General features: G+C 37.2%; 1 protein-coding gene across 5 annotated transcripts in view; it reads left to right on the top strand.

The window, feature by feature from the left end:
• LOC125103118 (butyrophilin subfamily 1 member A1-like) overlaps window positions 1-22771 on the top strand; it is a 108835-nt gene extending 86064 nt beyond the window's left edge. For 3 of the 5 annotated variants that reach the window (XM_047734937.1, XM_047734938.1, XM_047734934.1), the window contains 6 exons: window positions 16342-16362; window positions 19478-19495; window positions 20395-20421; window positions 20908-20934; window positions 21494-21520; window positions 21696-22771. In XM_047734937.1, coding sequence (XP_047590893.1) covers window positions 16342-16362; window positions 19478-19495; window positions 20395-20421; window positions 20908-20934; window positions 21494-21520; window positions 21696-22252 — 677 coding nt within the window. In that variant the 3' untranslated portion in view covers window positions 22253-22771. The remainder of the gene's footprint in view (window positions 1-16341; window positions 16363-19477; window positions 19496-20394; window positions 20422-20907; window positions 20935-21493; window positions 21521-21695) is intronic. The other 2 variants (XM_047734939.1, XM_047734935.1) reach the window with 1 other exon arrangement.
• The last annotated feature ends 1344 nt before the right edge of the window (window positions 22772-24115 follow it).

The following is a 24115-nucleotide window of genomic DNA, read 5'->3' as shown; positions in this document are numbered from 1 at the left end:
GTAATTGCTGGGTTGTAGGATATCTTTATTTGTAACTTATTTCCAGAGTGATGCACTAGCTTGCATTCCCACCAACAGTGGAGGAAGTTCCCTTTTTCTGCATCTTTACCAATACCTATTGTTGTTGGTGCTGTTATTTTAGCCATTCAGATGGGTGTGAAGTGTTACCTCATCATGGTTTTACTCTATATTTCCCTGATGATGAGCATATTTTCATGTGTCTCTTAGCCATCTGAGTGTCTTTGGAAAAAATGTCTATTCTTGTCTTCTGTCCACTTCTTAACTGGATATGTGTGTGTGTGTGTGTGTGTGTTGTGTGGTGTTGAGATTGAAAAAGTCTTTATGTTTTGCACATGAACCCTTTATCAGATACATCATTTGCAAATATCTTTCCCCATTCTGTAGGCTGCCTTTTAGTTTTGTTGACTGCTTCCTTCACTGTGCAAAAGCTTTTTCTCTTGAGGAAGTCTCAGTTCATTTTTGCTTTTGTTTCCCTTGCCTCCAGAGGCAGGTTTCATAAGAATTTTCTCAGGTCAAAATCAAAGTGATTGGTGCCTGTGTGCTTCTCTAGAATTTTGATGATCTCCTGTTTCGTATTTAGGATTTTCATCCATTTTGAATTTATTTTTGTGTAAGGTGTAAGAAGGTGGTTCAGTTTTATTTTCTGCATGCAGCTATGGAGTTTTCAAAATACCAATTGTTGAAGAGACTATCTTTTTTCCATTGAATATTCTTTCTTCTTTTGTTGAAGATTAGTTGAACATATAGTTGTGGCTCCATCTTTGGGTTTTCTATTCAGTTCCATTAATTTATGTGTCTGTTTTTGTGACAGTACCATACTGCCTTGATATTACAGCTTTGCAATATGAAGTGAAGTCTGGAATTATGACGCCATCAGCATTATAAATGTGGTATATGTTGTTGATTGATTTGTGAATACTGAACTCCCCCATCCAGGCCAGGAATACATTTCACTTGATCGTGGTGAATAATTCCTTTCCAAATTGCTAGCATCTTGTTGAAAATTTTTACATCCATATTCATCAGGGATATTGGCCTATAATTCTCCTTTTCAGTGAGGTTGTTCTCTGTTTTTGGAATAAAGGTATTGTTGAGCTCATAGGATGAGTTTGGAAGATTCCTTCCACTTGTATTTTTTGGAACAGTTTGAGAAAAAAAAAGTTATTAACTGTTCTTTAAATGTCTTACAGAATTCCCCTGGAAAGCCATCTGGCCCTGAACTTTTATTTGTTGGGAGATTTTTGATTTTTGACTCATTTTCTTTGCTGGTTATGTCTGTTCAAATTCTCTATTCCCTTCTGTTTCAGCTTTGGTAGTTTGCATGTGTCTAGGCATCTGTTCTTTCCCTCTAAATTGTCCAGTTTCTGGCATTAAATTTTTCATAATATTCTGATAATTATTTGTATTTCTAAGGTGTTGGCTGTGATGTCTCCTCCATCATTAATGATTTTATTCATTTTGGGTCCTTTCTCTTTTTGCTAAATCTGGCCAGGGGTTTGTCAATTTTACTAATTCTTTCACAAAGCCATCTCTTAGTTCCATTTAACTGTTCTATCATTTTTGTTTGCTCGTTTGTTTCTATACTATATATTTTTGCTCTAATCATTATTATTTCCCTTCTTCTGCTGGTTTTAGATTTTATTTGCTATTGCATTTCCAGCTTCTTTTGGTGTAAGGTTAGGTTGTGTATTTGAGACTTTAATTGCTTCTTGAGGTAGGCCTCCATTGCATATACTTCCCTCTTAGGACAGCCTTTGCCATATCCCAAAGTTTTGGGACTATCATTTTATTATTATTATTTTCACTTGTTTCCATATATTTTTAAATTTCTTCTTTGATTTCCTGTTGACCCATTCATTGTTTAGTGACATGCTGTTTGACCTCCATATATTTGTCTTCATTCCATGTTTTTTCTTGTGATTGACTTCAAGTTTCATAGCATTGTGGTCTGAAAATATGCATGGTATTATCTCAGTCTTTTTGTACTTATGGAGGGCTGATTGATGACCTAGTATGTGATCTACCCAGAGAATGTTCCATGTGCACTCAAAAGAACATGTATTCTGCTGCTTTAGGATGAAATGTTCTGAATGTATCTCTTTGGTCTATCTGGTCCAGTGTGTCATTCAAAGCCACTTGTTGATTTTCTGCTGATATAATCTGTCCATCATTGTAAGTAGGGTGTTCAAGTCTCCTACTATTATGGTATTATTATCATTGTGTTTCTTTATGTTTGTTATAAATCCATTTATATATCTGGGTGCTTCCAATTTGGGGGCATAAACATTTATAACTATCTTCTCGATTGATAGACCCTTTCTTCATCTCATGTCACAGTCTTTGGTTTGAAATCCAGTTTGTGTGATATAAGTTTGGCTACTTCATTTTCTTTTAACATCCATTAGCATGATTGATGGTTCTTGTTCCCCTCACTTTCAATATGCCAGTGTCTTTTGGTCTTAAAATAAGTTTCTTGTAGGCAGCACATAGACAGGTCTTGTGTGTGTGTGTGTGTGTGTGTGTGTGTGTGTGTTTATCCATTATGATATCCTATGCCTTTTGATCAGAACATTTGGTCCATTTCCACTTAGACTGATTACTGGTAGATATGAATTTGGTGCCATTGTGTTATCTTTAATGTTGGTGTTTTGGGTGATGTTCTCTGTTCCTTTCTAGTCTTTTTCCCTTTGTTGTTGATGTTGTTGTTGTTATTGTTGTTGTTGTCGTTGTTTTGCTTTTGTTTGTTTGTTTGTTTGTTTATTTCCACTCAAAGAGTCCCCTTCAATATCTCTTGCTGGGTTGTGTAGTGGTCAAGAACTACTTTAGTTTTTGCTTGTCTGGGAAATTGTCTCTCCTTCCAATCTGAATGACAGCCTTGCTGGATAAAGAATTCTTGGTTGCATGGACGGGACTGGAAGAGATTATGCTGAGTGAAATAAGTCAAGCAGAGAGAGTCAATTATCATATGGTTTCACTTATTTGTGGAGCATAACAAATAGCATGGAGGACAAGGGGAGATGCAGAGGAGAAGGGAGTTGAGGGAAATTGGAAGGGGAGGTGAACCATGAGAGACTATGGACTCTGAAAAACGATCTGAGAATTTTGAAGGGGTGGGGGGTGGGAGGTTGGGGGCACCAGGTGGTGGGTATTGTAGAGGGCACGGATTGCATGGAGCACTGGGTGTGGTGCAAAAATAATGAATACTGTTATGCTGAAAAAATAAAAATAAAATAAAAAAAAGAAGTTCATAGTAAAAAAAAAAAAAAAGAATTCTTGGTTGCTTATTTTTTCCCATTGAGCATTTTGAATATATCATGCTACTTTCTTCTGGCCTGTCAAATTTCTGTGGACAGATCTCCTGCAACTGTGATTTATCTTACCTTGTAGCTTAAGGGCATTTTCCCCTCCTTGCTTCTTTCAGGATTATTTTCTTGTGTGTCTGTAAATTTCACTATGTGTCTTGGTGTAGGCCAGCATTTGTTGAATTTGATGGGAGTTTTCCATGCTGTTTGGATTTTGATGTATATTTCTTTCCCCAGATTAGAGAAGTTTTCAGTTATAATCTCAAATTAAAATTCTGTCTCTTTTCCCCACTCTTCTTTGGGATACCTATGATATGACTATTATTAGGTGTTAAGGAGTCACTGAGGTTCTTAAGTATACATTCATGATCCAATAAGTTTCTTGCCCTCTTCTTTTTAGCCTCATTATTTTCTATATTTTGATCATCTATAGCTCTGATTTATTTTCCAGTGTCATCCATCCTTCTTGTTGCATCTGGTCAGTTTTGCATCTGAGCTATATCATTTTTTATTTTGGCCTGACAAGTGTTTAGTTCTTTTACCTCTGCAGTAAGGGATTCTTAATTTCTTCTATGCTTTTCAAATCCAGCTAGTATCCTTATGATTGTTGTTTTAAATTCTGCTTCAGGCATCTTACATATATCAATTTTGATTATATCCCTGGCCATGACTTCTTCCTATTCTTTCTTTTGACATGAATTCCTCCATCGTGTCATTTTGTGTAAGTTACTGCTGTGTGTGTGTGTGTGTGTGTGTGTGTGTGTGTGATTATTAGGAAAGTCGGTTATATTCTTATTCCTGAGAGTAATGGCTATATTAAGAGAAGCGATACTATCTTGAGCCTAGTGCATCAGGAGGTACTTCAGAATACGCACTCTGGTATTGTGTTTTGGTTCCTGTTTCCCTGAGTTCAGTCTGATGCAGAGTTTCTCCTTGCCTGACATGGGGGTTGTTTGGATCTTTTCCCCTGTGTGGCAAGTTTTAACTAGGTATTTTTGTTCTGCTTGTTAAAAGGAGCTACATTCTCTTTCCCCTACAGCTGAAGCCTTGCACAGGCTATGATTAGTAGACTTGGTGCATGTGTGGGGTTTGTGCTGGTCTTCTGTGGGAGAGGCTTGCTGTGCTAATTCTCAGGCAGACATGCACTAGTGGAGGTAAACCTGAAGGGTGTAAGAGGGTGGGGCTTGGTGTAAGAAGCTCCAGCTTTCACTGGGGATGCTGTGTTGCTCATTGAGGTTGTTCAGTGCTGATGGTCTGGGAGGAAATGACATCACTACAGTCTCTTATCCCCATAGCAGATACTTTGCACCTGCCACTCTTCAGGAAGCCCTCAGCAAAGAGCAGACCATCTCCCCTCCTTTGTCACTAGCTTCCTTTAGATCCCTGACTTCATCCTCTCTGAGTCCAGGCTGTCTGCCTAGTGGGCAGTACACTACTCCTCTGCTTTATCTCAGTAGTGCAGCTGAGTTTCAAAACTCCAAATTTTAGGGACCTGGTGCAACATGGACCTGCAATCATCCTCTGGGGGAGGGCCTTGCTGCAATGTGGTAGATAGTGGTTTGTCCCAGAAAGGCAGTCTAGGGAGTATGCAGTTTTTCAGACTTTATGGTAAAACATAACAGAAAGCTGACACTATGGTTTGGTACCCACAGCTGGTGTCTCAGTTCTTATGCTGGCAACCAGGGCAGCATGTTGGCACCTGCCAACAATTTCTCTTTTTTTTTTTTTTTTTTTAAAGATTTTATTTATTTATTTGACAGAGAGAGATCACAAGCAGGCAGAGAGGCAGGTAGAGAGAGAGGAGGAAGCAGGCTCCCTGCCGAGCAGAGAGCCCGATGCGGGGCTCGATCCCAGGACCCCTGAGATCATGACCTGAGCCGAAGGCAGCGGCTTAACCCACTGAGCCACCCAGGCGCCCCAACAATTTGTCTCTTGAAAGGCTATGCCACCATTCCTAAATGCACTCGAATAATTAGAACGATTTCTTGCTGTACTAACTAAGGGATCTTCAGACCATATTACCTATTCCTGCACCCCAGCCTGCCTTCCTGTTAGGAGCACCAGTAAGTCCACCAGGAATGATCCTGATGATGGCCCAGATTTTAAAAACTTCAGACTTGGAGCTCCACTTCTTATAAAAACTTTCAGTAGTCAGTCCCTCTCCTTTTCCCAATCAATGGTTTTGGGCAATGCTCTGTACACTGCCTTCACAGTCTTTCTCTCTCCTCTCCAAGATCAGGGACCTTTCCCCTTACAACACCTACAATTTTTTTCTCCCCTAAATCAACCCTCTGCAGCTCCTACCTTCCAAAGTGTGGCCATTTTTCTACTTCTAGATGTGCAGTTTGTTCTCTCAGTCTTCAGACCGATTTTGTGTTCAGCATGATTTGATACTTACATAGCTATGTTCAAGGGATGAAACAAGCTTAGAGTCCTACTCTCCCATCATTTCAACTCCTCCTCTTTTTAAAATATTTTTGTTTACTTCTAATTATGCCCTTTTCCACTTAAAGTGTCCCCTAAACATTTCTTGTAAGGTTGATTAGTCATTATATAATCCTTTAACTTTTGTTTGTTAACAAAAACTCCAAGAAACTCTTTAACTTTCCTTCTATTCTGAATGATAGCAGTCCTGGGGAGAATTTTTTTTTCCTTTCAATAGTCCTGGCCTATTAGTTTTGTTTTTATTTTTGTTTTTGTTTTTTAATTAGCTTATAGCTTTATGGGGTTTCCCTTGTATGAAACTGCTTTCTTTTCCTTTGCAGATTTTAAAAGTCTGCCTTATTATAAAGGCATATTTCTGCCATTTTCATTGTTATGTTTCTTTTTGTGAACATGTTTGGATTCCTCTTGCTCAGAGGCTGCTGTGCTTCCTGGGCCTGGATGTCTGATCCTTCCCCAGATTAAAGAAGTTCTTAGCCATTATGCTTTTAGATAACTTCTCTTCCCCTTTCTTTCTCCTGAAATCCCTATAAAAATGTAAAAAATGTAATGATATGCTTGATGATGTCATACAGTTCCCTGAAACTTTTCTCATTTTTTTATCCTTTTTTTCCTTCAGTTTTGTTGCTTTCTATTACCTTGTATTCCAGATTGCTGATCTGTTCTTCCGCATCCTCTACTCCACTGTTGCTTCTATCTAGTGTATTTTTATTTGGTTATTGAATTCTTCAGCTTTGATTGGTTCTTTTTTATATCTTTGTTGAAGTTCTCACTGAGTTTATCCACTCTTTTCTCAAGTCCAGTGAGTTTTATATGACCATTATGTTGAATTCTTTATCAGGCATATAGCTTATCTTAGTTTTATTTAACTAATTTATTGTGATTTTGTCTTATACTTTGATTTGGGACATAATCCTCTGTCTCCTCATTTTGCCTAATTCTCTGTGCTTGTTTCGATATATTAGGAAGGACAGGTATGTCTACAGGTCTTGAGACTAGTAATCTTGTGTACAGAAATTCCTGTGGTGCCCTAAAGACTAACCCCTCTTGGTCACCAGAACTAGGCATTCCAGGGTTATTCCCTGTGTAGGCTACATGTATCCTCCTGTTTCAGCTGACAACCATTGCCCAGCTGGTTGCAATGACCCTCTTTGTGGGTGCGCTGGGTAGAATTTGATCCATGGACAGTTGAAAGTAGTTGCTTAGTCTGCTGTGTGATGTTGGTGGGTGTGGCTGGAGTAGCTGGGTGTACCTATTTGCACTTTACCTCTCTCCCTGCATGGCCAGCTAAGAGGCTTGACTTCAAGAACTGGGTGTGCTCATGTGCAAGCTTATCTCCTCTCTTCCACAGGGCAAGAGTTATTTGTAGGGGAGGTGGTCCTCACTGAGGCTGCTGGCTTGGTGTTGCCGGGCACTAGATGCGTTAGAGGGATGCCTGCCAAATGGGTGATTTGGAAGGGATGTGTCTGCATGTGATGCCAGGGTGAGGCTTGTGGTACTAGCAAGGCAGATAGTGTTAACAGGGCTTCCACAAGTGCTTTGATTATCTAGGTTGGGGAAGGGGATGAGAAATAACCCTCACATGTCCTTTTGTTTCCTGAAAAATCTTCTGGAGATCCCTATCCCTCCAGAACACGTTATGAGTTTAGTCAATAAATCTCCTTCAGATATATCTCAGATATCTTAATTGCTGTGTTTCTTGCTGATTTATTTAGTATGCTTGCTCTTTGAGGGTAGTAACTTGGTTTCCTATTGGCCTCCAGCTCTCCCAGGGTTAAGCTTGATAATTTTTTTTTAAGATTTTATTTACTTATATGACAGACAGATCACAAGTAGGCGGAGAAGCAGGCAGAGAGGGAGGGGGAACCAGGCTCCCTGCCAAGCAGAGAGCCTGACGTAGGGCTCAATCCCAGGACTCTGGGATCATGACTTGAGCTGAAGGCAAAGGCCCCAGCCCACTGAGCCACCCAGGCGCCCCAAGCCTGATGATTTTTAAACCCCCAGGAGTTAAATTCTGCTGGTTTTCAAAGCCAGATGTTATAGGGACTCATCTTACCAGTGTGTGTCCCAGGGACATGGGAGCCCAGTGTGGGGTCTGATCTCAGTTTTCTGTGATTCTGTTGTGCCTTTAGTTTTTGGTTAGTCAGGCTGGGGATTTGGTTCCTAACCAGATCTCTCTACCACTTTGCTACTTTTCCAGATCTGCCTTGTCTCTACAGTTAGCTGTGAAATATCTGTTCTGCCTGTTCCTGGGTCATTCTCAGAGTTGCATAGATATAGATGTTACCTGGGTGTGTCATGGAAAGAGATGAGGTCAGGGACCTCCTATGTCATATTCCCTGGCTCATAGTTTAAGTTTTTTGAAGATCTTCTCTACTTTTTTTTTTTTAATAAGGGTACCAATTGATAATTCCACCAACACAAGACAACAACTGTTGGCGAGAATGTGGAGAAAAAGTTAGTTTTTAGTCTATTGATTGTTTGCTTTATCAGTTGTAATGTCTTTTTCAATTTATTTCATTGAAATCTTCCCCAATTTTTCTAAGGTAATGTAAATAAGATATGTCAGTTTTGTTTATCTTCCAACTTTCAACTTTTAGTTTCTTTGATCTTTTCCATTGTTTTTCTAGCTTTTATTACATTTATAAAATCTTTATTATTTCTTTCCTTTATTAACTTTGGGGTAGTAAGCCTTGAGGTTTCAAGTTAGGTTGTTTATTTAGGATCTTTCTTCTTTCTTAGTGTAGGATTGACCACTATAAATTTCCCTCTTATAACTGTTTTGCCATTTCCCTTATGTTTCTGTGTGTTGTGATTCCATTTTCATATATCTCAAGACATTTTTTATTTCCTTTTTGTTTACTTCTTTGACAAATTGGGTTTTCAGAACACTTTGTTTAATCTCATTGTATTTGTGACTCTATCACCTTTCCTCCAGTTACTGACCTGTAGTTTCATATCAACGTGACAAAAAAAATTATATACTTGATATGATACCAATTTTCATAAATTTGTCAAGACTTTATTTGTAACTAAAATATGATCTATCCTGGAGAACACCTTTTGTGCACCTGAGAAAAATGTCCATTTTGGTACTGTTGAATGGCATGATCTGTATATGTCTGTTATGTCCATTTGATATAAAATGTAGTTCAAATCCAGCATTTCCTTATTTACTTTATGTCTGGATGATGTATTCATTGATGAAAGTGGGGCACTGAAATTCTCATCATTATTATTTCACCCTGCCTTTTGTTTTTCTTACATCTCCATAATGTAGATGGCTTCTTCCAGAGTGCAAACAACAGACCCATTTTACAAATACCTCTGCTTCTTCAATTTACTCCCTTCTTTTTCTTTCTTCACTCTCATTTATTTCCTCTCAACTTTCATTCTTATTTTCTTCTTCTCACTACTTTACTTCAATATTATAATAGCAGTCATCATCATGTGATGAAGGCAAGGCTTGGAAACCCAGGAACAATTGAACATAAGGAGTGGAAGGAAGGCAGAAAAGGAAAAAAAAGGATGAAGTGAGAGAAGAAAGAAGAACAAAATTATGACAATATTTTACCTTTAAACATTTTTTTCCAATTAAATACTCAAAATTCTTAAATTCTTTAGTGATTTTTTAATCAAATAATTAATTGTGAGGAATTAACTGACAAACCAATTGGATACTCTTGCAATATTTTCTGAAGTAAGAAAGTGAACATGACCAGAGCTGAGAAAAGAATTGTATGCATCATTGGAATTATTCACTTTCTAACTTTTTGTGATGAATTCCAAAATCACATACAAAGTGTTGGCAAATGAGTACTACTTGTTGCTATGTATCTGTGTGTGTGTGTGTGTGTGTGTGTGTGTGTATAAAACTGTGTGTTACATATATATGTATAGCATATATATAAGCATGTAATTGGTGACATATTTTTGTGTATACACACACACATCTGGAGAGAGAGAGAAAAAGAACATCTCTATATATGTGTGTGTGTGCATGTGTGATATATAAAGATAGAGGTAGATTAAAAAGAGTTAAAGAACCTATTAGGGTAAGAAAGTGTGAGAACATTTTAAGAAGATATTCATAAAATGTAACCACCAAAAATAACATTTCTCATTTATTCTCTAATTCAGTAAAATCATCACTCTTTCCATTTCCTTTTATATTTTCTGGAGAGCATTATGTAAATCAAAATGAGTTCTCCTGCTACCACTGGGATGTGAGTGAGTGTGTGTGTGTGTGTGTGTGTGCATGCGTGTGCGTGTGCATGTGTGCCTGTGTGCAACATCTTGTTAGTTTTAACTTTACATTGTTTTTTATTTTTAAAAAATATTTCATTTATTTATTTGAGAGAGAGAGAGAGACAGAAAGAGAAGGAAAAGGGGGAAGGGCAGAGGGAGAGGGAGAATCAGACTCCCCACTGAGCAAGGAGCCAGATTTGGAGGCTCGATCCTGGGACTGCAGGATCCTGACCTGAGCTGAAGGCAGACACTTTTTTTTTTTTTTTTGAAGGCAGACAGTTAACCAACTGAGCCACCCAAACACTCAAGCACACTCTTATTATTTTTTTTAAGATTTTATTCATTATTTGACAGAAATCACAAGTAGGCAGAGAAACAGGCAGAGAGAGGAGGAAGCAGGCACCCCACAGAGCAGAGAGCCCGATTCAGGGCTCGATCCCAGGACTCTGAGATCATGACCCAGGCTGAAGGCAGAGGCTTTAACCCACTGAGCCACCTGGGTGCCCCCACACTCTTATTTTTTAAACAAATTTTAATTTTCTTCATTTATATTTACTTTGACATTTACATTAATATCACATTAATGTTTTTGATTTGTTTATCAGAAGAACCTCAAAAAAGGAATTGTAAATATTCTGACAACACTTTAGTTCTGCACTATGATGCCTGTCACCACTGACATTTCCTGCCTCTTCACTTGCATGCATCCCTTGGCTCTCCCTTTTGAATGTCTGCTCTCCCTCCCCATTATTTGGTTTCTGCACTTTTCCCATATTGTTTCCTTCACTTCTGTTTTCCATCTTTCCCATATTTCTTTTCTTCATCGTATGCCTTGCCAGTGCCAGTATAAAATTATGAAGTTGATAAAATAAAGGAAATTAGTTAACAAGCACATGGTTTCCACTCAATTACATTTATTAACAACTCTTTACTTAAGTGCCATATCATGTATTCCAGGGAAGGGTTCCCATTACTATATACATGATATTATCTCAATCTTTAAGACATGGGAGAGCACTCCAAAGTCACTGAGTTAATCCTTTATCATTTGTCTTTCAAACAGATGTAAATTCTGGGAAGAGGGGAAGATGGCAGAGAAGGAGGGGACTCTATTTCAATTGGTCCCCTGAATTGAGCTGGATACCTACCAGAGTACTCTGAACATCCATGAAACCAGTCTGAGATGTAAAATTATACATGCCTGGATCTCTATGGGGGCAGAGGATCATCAGTTGAGAGTTACAAAAGACAGAGTTGGGCTTGTGCGGGAAGATATCAGAGGATAAACATAAGGGGGAAGGAGGCACCAAAAGCGAGCCATTGGAAAGTAATACCCAATACAAAAGTGCCCTGTGTACCTTGGCTGTGAGACAGAAAGGGACTGATAACAGCAAACACAGAACAAAGGGGCTTAAAGGACAATTGCTAGGACCAGGGACACAGGCATGGACCTAAGCCCATGGTCCCCAATGGGTACAGTCACCACCAGCCCACACCTGAGAGGAGCCAGTGTAGACTTGAGTCGGCAGTCCCAGGAATGGCAGCCACCAGGGCTGGGTTCACCCAGACAAGTATCACTCTTGGTTTTGGTGGCAAGGGGGTGTAGAGAAAAGCAGGGACCTTGGTCAACCACTGAGAGGGTCGCTGGGGGTGCACACTTACTTCCAGACTCACTCTATGAGGCCAGCATTACCTTGATCCCAAAACCAGGCAAAGGCCCCAATAAAAATGAGAATTTCAGATCAATATCCTTGATGAATATGGATATGAAGATTCTCAACAAGATCCTAGCTAAGAGGATCCAATAGTACACTAAAAAGATTATCCATCATGACCAGGTGTATTTATCCCTGGATACAAAGGTGGTTCACAATGGGAAATTAATCAATGTGATAGAACAAAATTTAAGAGGAGAGAGAAGAACCACATGGTCCTCTCAATTGATGTAGAAAAAGCATTTGACAAAAATACAGCATCCTTTCCAGATTAAAACTCTTCATAGCATAGGGATAGAGGGAACATGCCTCAGCTTCATAAAATCCATCTGTGAAAAACGCAGAGTGAATATCATTCTCAATGGGGAAAATCTGACAGCTTTCCCTTTGAGATGAGGAACACAACAAAGATGCCCAGTCTCGCCACTATTGTTCAACATACTACTAGATTCCTAGCAACAGCAATCAGACACCAAAAAGAAATAAAATGTATTCAAACTGGCAAAGAAGAAGTCAAACTCTTTCTCCTCACAGATGACATGATACTTTATGTGGAAAACCCCAAAGACTCCACCCCCAAATTACTAGAACTCAGGCAGCAATTCAGTAATGTGGCAGGATACAAGATCAATGCACAGAAATCTGTTGCCCTCTTGTACATTAACAATATAACTGTAGAAAGAGAAATTTGAGAATCAATTCCATTTCCAATAGCACCAAAAACCATAAGATACCTTGGAATAAACCTAACCAAAGAGGCAAAGGAACTATACTCTAGGAACTACAGAACACTCATGAAAGAAATTGAAGACACAAGAAGATGGAGAAATATTCCATGCTCATGGACCAGAAGAATAAACATTGTTAAAATGTCTATGCTGCCCAGAGCAATCTATACTTTCAAAGCCATCCTGATCAAAATACCATAGTCATTTTCTTTCTTTTTTTTTTTAAGATTTTTATTTATTTATTTGACAGACAGAAATCATGAGTAGGCAGAGAGAGAGATTGGAGGAAGCAGGCTCCCCACCGAGAAGAGAGCCCGATGCAGGGCTTAATCCCAGGACCCTGGGATCATGACCTGAGCCGAAGACAGAGGCTTTAACCTACTGATCCACCCAGGTGCCCCCCATTGTAATTTTCAAAGTGCTGGAACAAACTATCCTAAAATTTGTATGGAACCAGAAAACACTGAATTGCCAAGGAAATGTTGAAAAAAAAGCTGGGGGCATCACATTGCCTGATTTAATGTTTATTACACAGCTGTGATCACCAAGACAACATGGTACTGGCCAAAAACAGACACAGACAAAAATAACAGAATTGAGAGCCCAGATATGGACCCTCAATTCTATCATCAAGTAATCTTCAATAAAGCAGGAAAAAATATCCAGTGGAAAAAAGGCAGTCTCTTCAATAAACAGTGCTGGGGAAATTGGACAGCTATGTATAGAAGTATGAAACTTGACCATTCTCTTTCGCCATACAAAAAGATAAACTCAAAATGGGTGAAAGACCCCAATGTGAAACAGGAATCCATCAAAATCCTAGGGGAGAACATAGGCAGTAACCTCTTTGACATTGATCCCAGCAACTTCTTTCAAGATACGTCTCCAAAGGCAAGGGAAACAAAGGCGAAAATGAGCAAAAGATAAGAACAGACACTTCTCCAATGAAGACATACAAATGGCTAACAGACACATGAAAAAGTGTACATCATCATTAGCCATCAGGGTTATTCATATCAAAACCACATTGAGATACCACCTTACACTAGTTAGAATGGCAAAAATTGACAAGGCAAGAAACAACAAATTTTAGAGAAGTTGTAGATAAAAGGAACCCTCTTACATTGTTGCTAGGAATGAAAATTGGTGTAGCCACTTTGGAAAACAGTGTGGAGGTTCCTCAAAAAATTAAAAATAGAGCTACTCTATGACCCAACAATTACAGTACTGGGTATTTACCCCAAAGATACAGATGTAGTGAAAAGAAGGGCCATATGCACCCCAATGTTCATAGTAGCAATGTCCACAATAGCCAAAATGTGGAAAGAGCTGAGATACCCTTCAACAGATGAATGGATAACGATGTGTTCCCTATACACAATGGAATATTTCTCAGGCATTGGAAAGGATGATTCACCAGCTTTCGCATCAACATGGATGGGACTGGAGGAGATTTTGCTAAGTGAAATGAGTCAAGCAGAGAAAAACAATTATCATATGGTTCCATTTATTTGTGGAACATAAGGAATAGCATAGAGGACATTAGGAGAAGGAAGGGACTAATGCACAGGCGAGGAAAGGGCAGAAATGAACCATGAGAGACTATGGACTCCAGGGAACAAACTGAGGGTTTGAGAGGGGAGGGGGATGAAGGGATGGTTAAGCCCAGTGATGGGTATTACGGAGGGCATGTATTGCATGGAGTACTGGGTGTTATATGCATACAAGAAATCATGGAACACTACATCAAAAACTAATGAGGTACTGTATGGTGACTAACATAATAAAATAAAAATAAAAGGAAAAAAATACCTGTAAGTTCCAATGTTATTCATTGGTCAAGTGTGAGACTGAGGCTCATTCTTCTTTTGTCATTAATCATTAGTCTAGTGTTCTTTTGTATGTATGGACTTTTAGACAATTTTGCCTGTGTTTTTTTTTTTTCCAGCCATTGTAGTTACACTATTTCTTTAGATTTTAATTCAACCAATGATTAATTTTGCAAAGTGGTCTTCTTTTTGAATCTTTGTATGTAGGTTTTATTTCTCAAGGAAATTTCATGGATATTTCTCATCTGATTTCTTTTAATGTTAGTGACAGAAGCTATTGTCCAAGATGTTATTATAAAGTTCTCTTGTAAGACCCTAAAATAGTCATAAAGTTTAATAACCCATCTTAGCTATATGATTTTTTTTTCAATTTTACTTATGTTCTCACAGAGATTAGAATAAATTTTATTAATAATGTGTGTTTAAGTGGCAGTATTTTTGTTTGGCAGATGTATAAGTGTCACCTTAAGGTAGGATTAGGTCATTAGTTTTAAACCTAATTCACATCATGTCATGCTTTATTTTCCTTCATTTAAGTTGTTTAGTTTAAAAATAATTAAACTCTCTTTCCAGAAATGAATAGAGCTGATAAAAACCTCATTTTTCATAGGAGGAAAATTAGACCAGAAGGTATATAATTGAAGAATATCTAAAATTTGGGAGATAGAAATGAGGACTAATAGGTGTAATGAGGATCTAAACAATGCAAGAAAATTGGGGGAAAGAGTCAGGCAGAGCGATTAACGCCAATAACAGAGTGAAGGTTGAGGGATTATGCACATGAGAGTGCCTTTCCAACATTCACAGTTGCATTTTATATACACCACGCTCAATTTAAAAATACATGAAGGTGCATATCTATAGCACTCAGGATATTTATAGAATTCCTATATTACCATTAACACATATTTCATTTCCCCCCAATTAATTCAGCATCAATTTTAATCCTCTTATTTTCTTCTTTGCTTATAAGAGACACAGGTGCTTCGCAAGTGCATCCTTATATACACGTTAGTGAGAATGGGAAAAGTGGGTTAGAGCAACATCACTCAATTCTTTGAATTTCTTCTGAGTTAAACATTAAGAATCTTAGTGTTTACCAAAGCTAGTTTTTAAAAGTTCTATATATTGACAATTAAGTTATAGCACATTTCTTAAACTCAAAGAACGAGAAACCATCAGACTTACAGAAAGATCTGTGTCCACACGTTATATCCATTCATTTTCTCAATGATTTTAACCTCTACAAAAAGGACTTTCCCAAGATATACAAATTGATTACTACTTATACAAGTTGTGTATTCACTTAAAGACAACTTGCTTAATCGTGTACTTGTAAAAAAAATTGGCAAAATTTAGAAAATAATTTTTAAAAACCACTACCAGAAAAATATTTTGTAAAATTATTTTATCAAATATGTGTTTTGTTCCAAACCTTGAATTCCTTAAATACCTAAAGCCGTCTATAAGGAAATATGTGTGGGATGATATTCTAGGTAGTCTTTCTGACACTTCTTCAATATTTTTTTATCATATAGTCATTTGAGAAAATTAACTCATTTTTATCCCTTTCTGAGGACAAGCATGTGCTCTTTTGCCAATTTTTTGGTTTTTGTGTGTTTTCTGCTTACTTTTATCTCATTATATTCATCCTACCAATTTACATTGCATTGGAATTTTTTTTAAAGATTTTATTTATTTATTTGACAGAGAGATATCACAAGTAGGCAGAGAGGCAGGCAGAAGGGGTGGGGGAAGCAGGCTCCCCGCTGAGCAGAGAGACCTATGTGGTGCTCGATCCCAGGACCCCGAGATCATGACCTGAGCTGAAGAGCTAAAGGCAGAGGCTTAACCCACTGAGCCACCCAGGCGCCCCTGCATAGGAAATTTCAATTCATCTTACTTTTCCATATTTAATACAAGTTTGTGCAGCCACTTTGGAAAACAGTGTGGGGATTCCTTAAGAAATTAAAAATAGAGCTACCCTATGACCCTGCAATTGCACTACTGGGTATTTCTCTTTAAATTTACAAAGTGTTCTCCATTTCTTTTTCAGAAGACCATCTGGAAGAAAATGGTAATTTTTTTTTTCAGACTCACATGCCTTTGGTGATGCACTGCATAGAAATGATTTTGTTCTTGTCATTTCTTGATTCTTTAACTCACTACACACCCCTATCTTTGTCCTTTGTTTTCTTGAATGTCTAATTTTTCTATCCACTTTGGTTTCCTGAGATTCTCCCATTTTCCCTTCTCATTCAGTCTCCTCAAGGTTTTCATTTCCTTGCTTTTATTTGCCATATATTTTTCAACATCTTCTATCTTCCAGATGCTTATCATAATTTCGTTTTAAGGTTGGTGAGATGCAGAGGATTAGGTAGGAAGAATGTGCTTGTTTCCATGCAAGATATGTTCCAGAAAATATCCTTTCACTTGGGTTTTCCAACATGTTCTTTGACTAGGAGTGTCCTTTACTATGAACAGGAAAATATCTTAAATCTGAAGGTAAGGAATCAGATTCCAAAGTTTCTGAATTAAGTTTTTTCTTCTATTGGCCTCTTAAACACTCTGAACATACTCTGAACAAGTATAACCTTGAGCCTTGCTGTTCAACTTCCTTTGACCATTTTCTCAAGTGATCGAATCTATATAAATATTCTTTGCATGATTATGACTGGTTATTTTCTCCTTCCAACCACACTTATTACTCTTCTTTCATTTGAAGTTTTATCTATTCAGTTAGTAATTCAACAAATTGTTGAATAAATATTTTAAATATTTTATTTATTTATTATTTCTTAATTGTGTTATGTTAGTCGCCATACAATAAATCATTAGTTTTTGTTGTAGTGTTCCAAGATTCATTGTTTATATATAATACCCAGTGCTCCATGTAATACATCCTCTCCTTAATAACAACCACCAGGCTCACCCATCACCTACAGTCCTCCCCTCTAAAACACTGTTTCTTGGAGTCCACAATCTCTCATGGTTTGTCTCTCCTCCAATATTTTTAAAAATATTTGTTTATTCATCAGAAAGAGAGAGAGAGAGAGGAGCAAGGAACAGAGGGAGAGGGTGAGAGTGTCCTAACAGATCCTCCATTGAGCATGGAGCCTGTTGTGGGGCTCAATTCCAGGACCCTGACGTTGTGACTTCCAAAATCAAGAACTGGACACTTAACTGATGAACCACCCATATGTCCCATACATACATTTTTCATTCAATTTATCTCATTGATACTATATCTCTGGAGTATAAGGCTATGTTCTAAGTTTTTCTACACCACTTTATTACCTCACCAAAAGAATTATTTAAATCTTCACATCCCTACATATCCCATGGTATTCATGAGATATCAACGGAATGGATTTCAGAGATGTAATTCCTTAATTATGGAATGGACATGACTTGGTCAGTTATCAAAAACAATCATTAGCAGGTGTAGGACTTTGGTTGTACCTTCTTTCTAATGTTTAGAAAACCTGTCTCATGAGGTACTGTATGGTGACTAACATAACATAATAAAATAAAATAAAAAGTGAAAAAAGAAAAGCTCTCTCATATACACGTTTCTATATATTTCTCTCAGATAGGAAGAAGGCACAGTATAACTCTGTAAAAACGAATCTTTCTCTGAGAACCCTATTCATTTCCCTGTCCTGATTTCACACCTGTTCATTTAAGATAATCTTCATGCAGGCATAAGTTAACATAGAAGTCAAATAAAATAGGTTATGAATTAATCAGTGAAGAAAAATATGAATAGAAGCAACCTGAAACCTGACCTTTCATTATTTAAGTGAGCAATATTTCAGTATTCCTTTGTACAGTATTTATGACAAATTTATACAACGTAGCTACTGCAATACTGCAATTTGACAAATGCATTTAAAGTAGCCATAGCCCTGCTGAGCAAGGAGCCCTATGCAGGGCACTATCCCAGGACCTTGAGATCATGACCTGAGCCGAAGGCAGGTGCTTAACTGACTGAGTCCCCCAGGTGTCCCTCAAATACTGCTTTCTACAAAATGTTAACTTAATAAATGAGCTATCCTTTTGAAATTTCCATGAATTTTTTCTAAGAAACTTAAAAAGCACAGAACCACATTTTAGGGAAAAGATAAGAGTGTTTAAAGCACACTCTTCTAATATTTTACTTATACAATCATAGCAGTTGTTTTCCACCATAACTCATTTTAAAAATTATATTTCCCGGTCGGGAGAGGTTGGTGGGGTTATGGACATTGGGGAAGGTATGTGCTATAGTGAGTGCTGTGAAGTGTGTAAACCTGGCAATTCACAGACCTGTACCCCTGGGGCTAACAATACATTATATGTTTATAAAAAATTATAATAAAAAATTATATTTCCCCCAAATACATGAATCAGTAATCAATATCAATTTTATTTTCTGTTTGTTTTTAAGAGATTTATGTTCTGAGAAATTCTCTACTTATATGTAAGTTACTAGGAATAGAAAGGTTTTAGTTAAAGCCTTGTCACTTACTTCTTTTTGACCTTCTAAAGTAAATGATAAAATCCAAGAGGACAGATTTTTAAAGCTAATTTGGAAAGTCCTATCAACAGACAACTAAATTAAATTTTATTAAAGACAAAGAATTAGATACCAACAGAATTGCAAAAGATTATCTCCAGGCCCAGAGTCATTTTTTTGTCAATGGCTGTGAAATCTTCTAGAAAGATCATTTCAGGATTTATTCATATGTGTCTTCACTAAAGACATCTTATTTAGTCTGACATAGTCACAAAATTTTTCAAGATTACTAATCTACTCAATAAGCTACTAACAAAATAACATCTTTTAGAAAATTATTTTATTAAATATATGTTTTGTTCTAAATCTTGAATTACTTATATCCTTTAAACTGACTATAAGATGAATAGAGTAGATGAAATTCTAGTTATCTCTTTACACATCTTCACCATTCTTCTTTTGCTCAATTGTTAAAATCCATACTCTGTTCTCACTTTTCTAAGATAAAAATGTTCTTTCTTGCTATTTTTTCACTTTCTATTTCTTGGGTTTTGTTGTTGTTGTTGTTTTCTGATTGCATTTATCTTACCAATATTCTGTGCATGGAAAGTTTTTGACTCATTTTCGTTTTCTGTGTTGGTTTTCCTTGACGTTTACTGGCATTTACATGAGTTTTTTCCTTTTTGCTTTTCAGAATTTCAACTGGAAATTGGTAACTTTTTCTGGCATTCTTTTTTACTGATGTATTTCCTAGGAATATTTTTTGTCATTCCTTTTCATTCCTTTGATTTATTCGCAGGGTTCTATCTTCTAGATGATTGCCATAATCTCATTATAAACTTGGTGAGGTGAGGGGATTAAGCTAAGGAGAAGTGGTCTTCTCCATTTAATAGAAAGTTGCCCTTTAAATTGAGTTCTCCAACATGTCTTCTGAGACAAAGTGCCCATCGTTTTGTACATAATATTACCCCAGTTCTTAATGGATGGGCTCAGACTCCAAAACTGCCAAGTGACAGAAGTTCCTCTTTTTGATTGCCTTTCACACATTTTGCGTACTACTGATGTCAAGTGTAACCTTGACATAGAACAGTCTTCTCTTGACAAATTTCCAGTGATCCACGGTATATAAGTATTTTTGCATGCTTTGCCTGCTTACTGTCTCTTTCCAGCCATAGTTATTACTCCTCTTTCATTTTTACTTAAATCCATTTACTTATTAATTCAATAGGTTGCTCTTCTTTTATGGTTTTTATACATTCTTTTTTTTTTTCACTCAAACTTCATTGCTTATTAGCTTCATAGCTTATTATCTCTAAAGTCTAAGGCTATCTTCTAAGATATCCTTATGCTATTTTTAGTATTACATAGGAAGAATTATTTAAATCTTCATATTAAATCTACAGTGTATTGTATAGAGACTGTATTCTGCAAATTGCAGTAAAATTTCTACATGGAATGGACTTTAGAGATTCCTTTTATTACTTTTGAAATGTGCTTTACTTGACCAATAAACAGACATAAATGTTAGCAAATGTATGCTTTAAACTATATCTTCCTTATGATGTTAAGAAGATCTGTCTCATACATGAGTGTTTGTGTGTTTTCTCTCAGCTAGGAGGAAAGCTCAATACAAGGCTGGTGAGTAATGTTTGTCTCTCAGAAAACTCTATTCTACCATCTCTCAGGTCTTGTCCTAAAGTTGTAAGACAGTATGAAGAAATACAAAAAAAAAAATAAATAAAAAAAAAGTCTATGGTTGGCAAAGAAATATTTGTAGCATTAGCTTTCGAAATTTAAAGAGGTTTAGTAAAATCTCTCAGAAGAGCACACCTTAAGTGATTTGGCATTTTTTCCCTCCTCCCCTCCAACCTTGTCTTGATTTTATGTTATCTTTCCTGCTCCTCCATCTCTTCTACTTTTTCTTGCTTCTATATTTGTACCTACCCTACTCATTATCTTTTTTTTAATGATATTTGAAAAAAAGAGAGTATGAGAATAATACAGTATTAAAACAGAAAATCCAAGAATTTCAGAAGAAATTGGACAAAGACAGGGAGAAATGGAAAAGACGATGATAGTAAACAGGTAAAAGTTTTACTTTTTTTTTTTTTTCTTTTTTTCCAGCCTGGAGGAAGGCTCAATTATATCCTGGTGAGTGCTATGAACTCTGATGAAGAAAATCCTAGTATCAAAGATATTTTTAATCAATACCTACTGTGTATAAAACAATGTGCTAAAAATCAAAGCAACTCCAAAACATATATTCCATGAACTTGGCAGATTACTCAATATTTTAATAGATAATAATGTGTTGGAAATACTAAATTTTAGCAGTTTCTTTACTTTTGAGCATAAGTTGAACATAGGTAGAGCAGTTATTGTCTGCTAAAAATCTGAGAAAACTAAAGCAAAAAATAAATTATTTGATCAGATTCACCATATTCCCTGTTTCCTCTCAACATCCTAAATACTTAAATGAAATTTATCCTGCGGGAACATTATATAAATGAGCATGACATGTGTCAAATATTCAAGTCAAAAACAATTTGGCAAAAGGTAAATAAATAGATATTTAAGGATATAAAAGAGTATTTCCTTTGTTTGCTATTATTCCTGAATTAATCCTAGGGAATTTATACTCATGGTATTCTGGTGAGAAAGGCAGCTATATTTTAGAGGGTAGGGTCTCATGTACTCTTGTTTCTTGTAGATTGGAGGAAAGAAGAGTTCCAGGCTGGTAAGTCTATGATGATGCAGGAGGGACACTGCTTCTTGTGGGGTAGTCTTGGGGAAAGATTGGTGGAGGTGAGTTAGATTTACCCAGGGCAAAAGAAACCTTCACCGAATGGGGGACCCTCTGGTCCAAGCTTACTTGGTCCTTCCCAGAAAAATAATAGTCTACTTGTCCACAGTAAATGTGACCCTGGATGAAGACACTGCCCATCCTTCCCTTCTCCTGTCTGAAAACAGGAGACGAGTGACCTGGCAAGAAAGTCATCAAAATCTGTCCAGCTCCTCCCAGAGATTTGACTCCCTCTCCTGCGTGTTGGGTCAGCAGCACATCAGCTCTGGGAGATCCTTCTGGGAGGTTAAGGTTAAGGATGCACCTTCTTGGGACCTGGGAATTTGTCTCAATAATGTAACAAGGAAGGGGAGGGTCACTGTTTCACCACAGAATGGTTTCTGGGCCATCAGATTCTATAATAGAGAGTACTGGGCCCTCACCTCCCCAGAAACCTGTCTCACTGTAAGAGAAATACCCCATGTTGTGGGGATATTCCTGGATTATGAAGATGGAGATGTATCTTTCTATAATATGACAGATGGATCCCATATTTTCTCCTTTACTAAGAACACATTTAATGGTGCCCTAAGACCACTTTTCAGGCTTTGGTCCTCTGCTGCAGGCTCCCTAACCATCTGTCCAATGGGAGAAGAGAATGATGTTGTAATTAACATACCTGAATAGGAGAAATTATTATTTTGGGCCTCGATGATTATTATAATTCTCTCCTAAGGAGATGCAAATGACTTTTTCCTTCTTCTTACAAGTCATTCTTAAGATGATGCTCTGAGACAAAAACTGGTGATTGTTCCTCCTATCAGTTCTCCCCTCTTCCTTAATTGTAATGTTTTCATACTATTACCCTGTCCTATGACAACCTCATATAAACATTAGATTTCTTAGCTTCCCCTGTTGCATGTGACTAGTTGATGGCCAGTGTGTTATAACCTGAATTATTCTGTGTGATTCCTGGAATGTGTCCTAAAAAAGAAATTGTATCCTTCATTTTTTTCCTTTACCTTTTCTGCTGGCCAAATGTGTCATGGTGAATGGAACTGAAAGAATATCTCTGACTATGTAATACAATATGCATGGCAGAGAAATTACAGTAGACTTGGGTTTTTTGGGCAACTTTATGGAACTACTCTATTATGTAACTTTAGAATTCTTTTCTGTGAGAAATAAACTTTTATCTTTAAGCCATTTGTTTATTGGATATTTGTCATTTGTGATTGAATCTATTCCCGACTTATGCACTCTCCCTTTAAACATGACAATAGATGGCATCCACAACTGATTATTTAGATGGAACAGGAAGTATAAAGTCTGGTAGCTTATTACTTAGGTACTCACACTCCTCCAGTAAGTCAGTCTCATTTAGGTCCCTCAACTTTTCTGAGGCATCAGTTTCTCCTGACTTCACTTCTTCTTCTTCTTTTTTTTTTTTCAAGATTTTATCTATTCATTTGACAGAGAGAGATCACAAGTAGTCAGAGAGGCAAGCAGAGAGAGGAGGAAGCAGGCTCCCTGCTGAGCAGAGAGCCCAATACGGGGCTCCATCCCAGGATGCTGAGACCATGACCTGAGCTGAAGGCAGAGGCTTCAACCCACTGAGCCACCCAGGTGCCCCCTGACTTCACTTATTAACCTTCCCTAATTTAGTCCCATGGTTAATAATTTCTAGCATTCTCTTACTGATAAATGAAAATCCCTGGCATCACTATCTTTCTGTTATGTTGTCTTGCCAAAACTCAAAATATGAACCAATCTAATTATCCATTTCTCATACTGGCAGCTTAATATGCTGTAACATTCCAGATATATGAGGAGATTGGTTCCTCTATACATGCATAATCACATATGAGAACTTGAACACCAGCACTATCCAATAATCCTCCCATGTGTCTTCAGCCATTTGCATTTCCTTATTTTGCAGTCTGTTTCATTAGTAATTCCACCTTCTTTGGGATACCTGTGTGGTTCAGTTAAGCATCTGATGCTTGATCTCAGCTCAGATGTTGATCTTAGGGTTGTGAGTTTGAACCCTGTGTGGGGCTGCATGCAAAGCATGGTCCCAACTAAAAAAAAAAAAAAAAAAATCCACCTTCTTTAAATTTCCAAGTCTACTGCCCCCTTAATCTCAGTGTATGACTATATTCTTACTTTGTTTTTTTTTTAATTTTTCAAAATTTACATTCAATTAATTAAAATATATTATTTGTTTCAGGGATACAGACCTATGATTCATCAGTCTTATATAATACCCAGTACTCATTACAACACATAACCAGTTATTCTATTCCTCAATCCCACTCCCCTCCAGTTACCCTCAGTTTGTTTTCTATGATTAGGAGACTCAGGTTTTGTCCCCCTCTGGTTTCATGTTGTTACATTTTTTTTTCTCTCTTCCTCTGTGATCCTCTGCCTTGTTTCTTAAATTCCACATATCAGTAACATGATAATGGTAATTGTCTTTCTCTGATTGACTTATTTCGGTTACCATAATACCCTCAAGTTTAATCCACATTGCTGAAATGGCAAGATTTC

This window comes from Lutra lutra, chromosome 6, assembly GCF_902655055.1.
Source record: "Lutra lutra chromosome 6, mLutLut1.2, whole genome shotgun sequence".
NCBI classification, from domain to species: Eukaryota; Metazoa; Chordata; class Mammalia; order Carnivora; family Mustelidae; genus Lutra; species Lutra lutra.
Note: the sequence above shows the minus strand (reverse complement) of the source record. Positions and strands in the feature narration are given on the sequence as shown.